Below are 8,297 nucleotides of genomic sequence, written 5' to 3' on the forward strand. Positions count from 1 at the left end.
TGCCTGTATGGAAGTGATCCCAGCAGGCTGAGGTTTTACTCAGACACCGTCCTCTCGTGTGCGCCGCTGCTGCGCGCCGCTGCTGCGTCTGTGCGCTCCGCTCCGTCTCCGCTCCGTCTCTGCCTTTTCAGGGAGGAGCGCACCTTGTTTGGCTCAGTCGAGTCCCGGCTCTCCTCCGCACGTAATGCGGAGCTTCTCCTGCACCGGACACCAGAGAGACACTCGTCAACATTCATATCAGCGAAGGGCCGACAAGCGACTCAGTTCATGGATTGTTTCCAGGTCTGGACATTTAACAAGGAAGTCGTTTCTGATCCTCGAACACTGAAATTGTCCGTGGACATATTTTTACTTTTCCGCTCGCGGTTTTCAAAGGGAACAAACCTGAAAGATGTCACTGGAGAGCCCGTTCATCTCTGGAAGCTGCTGGCTGAAATGGATGGCCACATTGCTTCACTCGGGTCTCCTCCTGCAGCCGGCGGTGTGGGGAACGGTGAGTCCGCTCGCAGCTCTCCGGTTCACCTCATGGACCTTCAGGATCTGCACGATGAGGTTCACACTTAATGCTCGTGATCAGGTTGTTTAAGGCTGCTTTTATCTTTGAAAGAGTCCAGGACGTGCACAGAACAAACCAGCCTACATGTGGCTGTGGTAACTACAGTCTGCTGATTTCAAACATATTATATTGTCAGATTAGTTCAAATTACTGTTGGCTGTCCACTTAGTTTATTTATGTCCATGTACTTCTTTTAGGGGCCATGGGTGGATAAGTTCAGATAGATTTTATAACTGTTAAAGATTTAATACCATAAGCAGTTTTTAATGTAATATTTGTGTTATTTAAATGTCTATATTTCATTGTGAAGGTGACACATTCCACACAAGTTCCGATGGAAAAATAAAGTTGTCGCGTAAAATAAAGATCATTTTCAAAGTGGTAAAGCTCTCAGAAACACCAACGATCATAATTACCTGATGGATGATTAAACCTTCAGGGATCACGTGATTTAATGACCGATGTTTCATATTTAAGCCCATTGTTGGCCGTTCTGTTTGATATTCCAGACTTTTGCTTTTTGCTTTATTTTGGTGTCCTAATAAGAAAAATCATAACATTTGATTCATAAAACATAAATCAAGTGAAAAACGCACATATAGCTCAAATAAATATTCAATAAATAGAAAGAAAAGCTCCAGTGGTGTCTCCTGTGGCTCCATTAACACTGGACACCCACTTGACTCCGCTGCCTCTGGCTCCAGACAGACCTCAGCAAAGAGAAAGCATTAATATTTTCTGTTTTCTGCATATGCACATACGCAGGTTTGATTTTTTCCTCCCTATTTTTTTCCATTTTATCCTTATTTGAACTTGGATTTAATGTCATCCTGATGGCCTTTCCTCTCCATCAGCTGCGTCTCACCTGAGGGTCCATCAGAGTCTGAATCGTGAAGGAGGATTCGGCTTTGTGATGTGCGTTTCCTGATCCTGGAGGTTTTTTATGGTCCTGTGTAGTCTCTTCCTGAGACTCCTGATTGGTATCAGGACTGAAGGTGCACATTTGATCCTCTCTGCGTTTTCATTATAGATCACTGATAACGATGACAGCAGGGTGGCCGTCTAATGCCACTTATTGATCTGCTGTATCTTAGAGTGATTAAGTGAGCACACATCCACGTTCTTAATTTCTGTCTTCGTCTTGCTCTTTGTTGACATTTTATCCTTTTTTTAATATACTGTGAGCCTTTGTACATACGTTTACAGATTGCCTTATAAATTCATTACCTTACTGGCTTTTGTCCAGAGCAGTCCACAATAAGTGATGAAATTCAAGAATAGATATGAAAAGATACGAATCAAAATGTGCGCGTATATGATATGATGAATGCAGAGTTATTTGGAAGAAAAATATAAAAAAAACTGTATTATGAGTTGTAATATTGAAAAAAAAAACAGTAATGGAAGAAGTATAAAGTAAAAGTAGAAATACTGCACTGTGAAACTGCTCTTTTTATGAAGAAGACTGCTCGCTATTAAACGTGGATGTAAACAACTTTAGCTTTGCAAATGTTTCATGAGGAATGAAGTGGTTTTGACATGTGTGTCAGAGCTCAAGGATTCACATACGGCATTTTGTGAGAATCACTGAATGTAAACATAACTTTTCTTTGTGTCGAAGAAAACTCAGAAGGGGCACCTTTAACCTTTAAGTGAAAGTACGTACTAACATCAGCAATAGTACTTAAAGTATCAAAAGTAAAAGTTCTCCTTATGCAGAAAAATAGCCCCTGTGGAGTTCAAACTGTATATATAATTATATTAATATTACTTACTTAGTACATTCCACCGCTTGTAGAAAACGAACTGAAAGTTAATTATAAAAGAAATCCGCCTTTAATAGAGGACACTCGGGTTTCTCTTCCAGAGCTTTTGAGCCTTGACATCAAATGACTCACTCTGTCTCCTGCCTGAGGCAAGCCGTGCTTCTGCCTTAAAAACAACCTGCGAAACCTTAAAATCAATTCTAAATGCCACAGGTAACCGGTGCAGAGAGGTCAAAGTGGAGGAAATGTGCGTCACTGTTTCTAGACTCCGTGAGTTACCTTTCCTGGTGGCTGTATTTTGTTCAATTGAAAGGCAGTTAATTGATTTTTGTGGCGAATAATGAGTGACAGTTAACCGCTTGCTGGAAACAAAGGCAGGAAGAGGTTGTGTGGAAACGAAAATAATGGAACAATTTTAGAGACGCTCCTAAGCTGACACATGGTTGACTTTGTTATGGCGCTAAAATGTTCAGAGAAGTCTGAAGGGAAATCGTGGTTTATTAAATGCATGTGAAGTTGGGTTACAAGATAAATGGGTAAAATTTCATGGCAATCTATCCAATAGCGGTTGAGACATTTCACTCAGAATCACAAATGTCAACGTCATGGTGGCATTAGAGGAAAAGTCATGTGATCATCAAAGTCATTGGAATTCATCATCTGGGAATCATGAATGTGTGTACAAGATTTTGTGCCAATCCATCGGATAGAAGTTGAGATATTAAGATAAAAGCCAATTAGTGTAGTTCCCAAAATGTCAAACTATTCCTTTAATGACCGTAAGACAGGAAGTGAGTGAGAGAGGAGGTGTGATGGCTTCAATGTACCTGCGCGTCATTAGTGTAAAAATGAATAGAAATACTGCTAATTACTTGCCCCGGGGGCAGTAGTACACACCACACACACACACACACACACACTCTAATGAAATCAGAGACCTGGTGATTACCTGTCCTTTGTATCACTGTGAAATTTCGAATGTAAATGATTGCGCTGGGTAAAGGTTGGCTGCAGGCGATCGGCGCCCTGCGATAGCGACCCAGTTAAGACAGTGATTGAATTTAAATGACACTGCCGCCACGTAAGCTGTTGCCATTTAGGATCGAGGGTTACAATGATTAAAGTGCATGCTCAAATGGCACCGCAGCTCTTCACTCAAAAAACGTCTTCCAGGCTCTGCACCTCATCATATGGGTTACATCACTAAACGTGAAATGGCACGTTGTGTTGCTTCACGAGGCGGCATGCCGTGCTGCTATTTTGCTTGTATAAAGGAGGTTTGTTCCATAAACCTGCAGGGCCGATATGACTGCGCTGTGTGGTGTCGTGGTGAGGTCTGAGCTGCCAGATCGAGCTTTTTCAGCCGCACAGTCATTTGTTGCTGCTGTAGGTATAAACTATAGATGATGTCGCAGTTATGGGCCCCCCAGTTTAAATGAATTGTGTAAATATTTAGCCTTTTTCACAGTAAATTCCTCTCATGTACAGGTATGTGTTTAGGGGCCACTGTGGATTCATCAGATAATCCTCAAAATAGAAAATGAGAGTATTTAATTTGGAACTGTTGGAAAAGAAGGAGGACATCTGAGAAGAGCAGCCGCCATCATCGCTCATGTGTCTCATCCAAGCATGTTAGTCTGTGTTGCGTAGGGAACTGATGTATTTACTTTAAAAGGAAGTAGATCCCAACCTGAGAGTTGTAACCTCCAAAAGGGGCCGCGTGATGCTAACGTCGACATGCTAACATGCTGATGTTGAGCAGGTATAATGTTCAGTGTTTTAGAAGCCTAAAGCCTGTTCTTAAAAGGTTAAGTGAACTTTGTACAACTTCTGTGCATTACAAGATTGTTGCATGTAGAAAGACCATGAAAATAATCAAGGCAGCAATTACCTTTCCTCCAGAACATATTCGGCAAAAGCTTTTAACAGTATATAAATGTAATTGAAATAAGACAGAGGGACACTTCTACTTCTCTCTTTTGACTCTTTCATTTTGCCCAGTTTTTAACTCAGAGACTCCCAACACAAGAAAGAGCTCCTACTTATTGTTTTAGTTTAGAAGGAAGGACACATGTACACACTGTAGACACACACCGACTGACCTACAGACAACAGGTTGACAGCTGTAGGGTAAGATGTCCTGCAACAGGCCAGGTGTTTCTGTCCAATAGCAGTGAGCGTCTCCGCTCCTGTTAATCCAGGACACTGCAGCGCTGTGAAAGGAAGAGGTCACATGTCACGCTCACCTGCAGCGTCTCCATCTGTCCAACAGGAAGCTGTTCTACCTGTGAACGTTCACACATTTTAATCAATTACACGCCCTCAAAGCAATTATAGGGACTGCGTATCACTTGACAGCATAATAGATCCATTTTGCACAAAATTAATTTAACGGCATGGTGGAGCTGCAGCTAGAATCATACTCGAATTTATACATCGTCGAAGATTATTACGGGACTACGTGGGTCTGCAGGCTTCGGTCCTCCTCTGCACGATCTTCAGAAGACGTGACAAGAGGTGCAAGGCAGAGGAGCCTTGACAGTAAATGTCAGGATATTAAGAGGAAGTCGTTGAACTCCCACGTTTCAGCTGTCAGGGGTGCTGATTACCGCACGGAGGTTCATCACTGAAGGGGATCCGCCAACACCCTCTGCGTTGTCAAGTGGGGTGAGAGGTAGGGCAACGATATGTATAAAAAAGGATTAAACGCTGGAGACACTGCTTACTAGGTATCAATAGCTTTTGAACGATATTGATTTAAAGGTTCAAAGTTTAGTTTTTAAAAGCAGTCACGAGGTCACCACAGACATTAAATGCAGTTTGGATCTTGATCACAGGCGTCCTCCATCACACACATGTTCTGCATTATGTCTGAATTCCTTTGTATTATGCAGATTAAAGTCTTTAAGGAAGTTTATATTGGTGTTGTGGTGTTGGTATTTCTGAGTATTTATATTGGCCAGCTTGTGTCACAAGATTCCTGTTAAAGACTGACCTGTACCAATAATTATATTTCAAAGGAAATACTCTCAATGTCGTTTTAAAACATTCATTTCATCCTGAAGTGTACTGTTGGTCATTGTCTAAATATTAATATTATAATGTCATGTTTGGCTCAGGTGCAAGCAAGTCATCTCTGGTGTTCCCTGTTTTTAGACGGAGGCCATCCACCCTGACTGCGCCCTGGTGGTTCAACACATGAAGGCTCAGGAAGAATGCAACCAGATGCTCAAACAGGAGGAGAACAACCACTCCAGCAGGGCAGGTCTGTCTGTTTTAATCACACTGATTTACACTCATACTTACACAGTGGGAACTCATCTCCCATCTGACAAAACATTAGGTCCCCACAAGGTTAACCTCTGGCTTTAGTCTTAAGATTGGTTTTAAAGTCAGGACTTAATCAGGTGTTTCCAAATGTTTCTTATACAACCATAAGAGCTTCTCAAAACACGTTACACATTACAATTAGAAACCCCTCTCTCTGTGGAGGCCCTTTCATTTGGTTGCCATCAGAAGTGGACATGAGTCACGTCATGATGTAAAATTTGAGGATTGAGAAACAGGTTCTAATGTTTGAGTTTGAAGGGAGAGTAGATTTTACAGTTTGGCAGCCATTCCATGCAACAGGGCTCACAAATCCTGAGGAAGTCAGGAGATGCTGTTAAAATCATTTTTAATAAATGTATATATATATATATATATATATATATATATCACTTGGAATCATTATAGGCTGAAGGGGCATTTTGTCCTTCTTCCTCCTCCTCCTCCTCCTCCTCACCTACTTCAGAGGGTGTGACAGGGAGTGAAGGGTGTTTCTTCCATCCAGGGAATTGATTATTGTATGAAGGCACCTCACCACCGCCAACCTCTGCATCAGAGCCACTGGCAGTCTAACTTCTAATATGAGAGAAACTCTCAAAATCACTTTTACAGGCGATACAAAATATGTATCTGTGTATGTAAAAATTCCACAAAAAAGATAATCCAGTGAAGACTGACAGTTGCTGCCCCCCTCTCAGACCAAAAGCATTATTTGTCTTCTTCTGACTGCTCTCACATTTTACTGTTTCAGTGGTTCTGTTGTGTTTTGACTAAACTACAAACCTTTAAACTACTTCTGACAACAAAAGGCAACATTTGAAAAATTTGGACCTCAAAACCGAGAGACCATAATATGTGACATCGGTACAGAAAATGCACTATAGGTTAAACCACACCTGCATGTGAAGCTGTCTGCAGCTGATGATTGCAGCTCTGTAATCAAAAGCATAGCGAGCACGTTTGCTTCCTGTTATCAAATTACCGTCCTTCATTTGGCAGAGCAGCCAAAACAATCAGGGGAACAAATCAGGCGAGGAGATGTCTGGATTAAAGGTGCTGATTGGTCAACCTGGCCGGGCCCTGTTTCATCTCTGCAGCTCAGGTGGAAGGTGAGCCAACTGAATCAGAGGAGATTCATCCATTATCCTCCCTTCAATGCCTCAGAAAAAAAGAAACTCAGCTACTGGAACAGCTTGTCCTTCAGGAGGACCGGCCTTCATTTTCCAGCTGAGACGCTGTCTGAAAGCATGTCGATTGCACCCGAAATATGAATTCTCTTTGTTTTGAAGTGTTTTAAGATTATGCGACAGGGTCAAGTGAGCCCGGCTCTCCACTACAAAAAAGGTTGTTATGGCGGCAACACGCTGAGACAGTCGTCTGCCCGCCTGTGGGACATGACAATTAGCATTTGAAGTGGCAGGTATGACTGAAGTCAGCGTTCACAGAACTGGACGCCTGTATGGTGTCCCCAGTGGCTCAACCAGCCCACCAAACACAAACACAGAATCAGTCAAACTTTGTTTTTATTCATTGAGGGAGCTCTCAAAAAATCTGAGCAGCAAAAAGATTCTGATAGAGGGATTAGGGAACTAAATCCCATTATTAAACACATCAAACCAACAAGACCGTAAAGGTAGCTCATGAGGAGGAGGTCGGTAGCTGCTGTAACTTGTTTGGATTGTAGAGATTTGGGAGGCCAAGTTACCCAAAATACCCCTCTATCTGTAGATCCACAAAGACGTTTACAGAAATAAACAGTCAGAACAATAAGAACATGGAGGTTCAAAAGAGTTCTATGCAGTGGTTGGTAAGATTAAAAAAGACAATAAAAATAAATAACGAGAAAAGCAATAAAAAATAAAAATCAAATAATGCATGAAACATTCAGAGCGCACAACATGGAGGCTCAGCCAGGTAAACAAACACAAACACTGTCAAAGCCACCTTTTAACGAGCTGAACGCTCATGAATATTCAGGCCTGTTTTACCACAACCGTCCTGAGGAGAAGTGTTGGGCCACGTGGGTCAGATCCTCAGGAAGTGTTGGGGACAGGACAGGTGAGAGCAGGACCGCGGAGAGCTGGAGAGGAAGTGCACTCTGAAGTATTGGTATGTTTCAGACTTGTACATTTTACTGCACTTTGTTTATCTGTTCATGTAGTTACTTTGATTTTACATCAGTGAACGGCTTGTTAACGTCACTGTTGATTAAAATGGGTCTACGTTTTTTGTCTTGTCCTAGCACAAAAAAGCACAGGTGTGGCTAATAACATCAATTATGGCTCCGTTCTATTTAGACATGGCAGCAAGCCAGCATGCACAATGCCTCAGCCGTGCAGCAGCACACCTGAATGGAATGAAGCCGTGATTAATGTTTCTGCTTGTGTTCGGCCGTCAACACGCCGCGAGAAAGGCCTTAACTCTTGATGTTTCAGGTTTTAGAGAATTCACTCAACTCATAAAAGAGTGTCCTTCACCTCCAGCAACAGGAAGTTCTACTACTCCATTCTTCATTCTGCTTTAGCTTTTGTTTGAAGGTGAATTTGTACAGTTCTCTTATCTTATCAAATTCACAGAGACCAGCAGTTGAGATATTTTCATGCAAGGACAAGTTGCTGTTTAAATAAGCGAAAGCACACAAGGAAATA

General features: G+C 42.0%; 1 protein-coding gene across 1 annotated transcript in view; it reads left to right on the forward strand.

Moving 5' to 3' along the window:
- The first annotated feature begins 391 nt into the window (after positions 1-391).
- The window catches only part of ghrhrb (growth hormone releasing hormone receptor b), a 23,735-nt gene continuing 15,829 nt past the window's right edge, over positions 392-8,297 (forward strand). The window contains exons 1-2 of the mRNA XM_070908862.1: positions 392-493; positions 5,479-5,587. Coding sequence (XP_070764963.1) covers positions 392-493; positions 5,479-5,587 — 211 coding nt within the window. The remainder of the gene's footprint in view (positions 494-5,478; positions 5,588-8,297) is intronic.

This window comes from Enoplosus armatus, chromosome 7 (genome assembly GCF_043641665.1).
Source record: "Enoplosus armatus isolate fEnoArm2 chromosome 7, fEnoArm2.hap1, whole genome shotgun sequence".
Taxonomy (NCBI): domain Eukaryota; kingdom Metazoa; phylum Chordata; class Actinopteri; order Centrarchiformes; family Enoplosidae; genus Enoplosus; species Enoplosus armatus.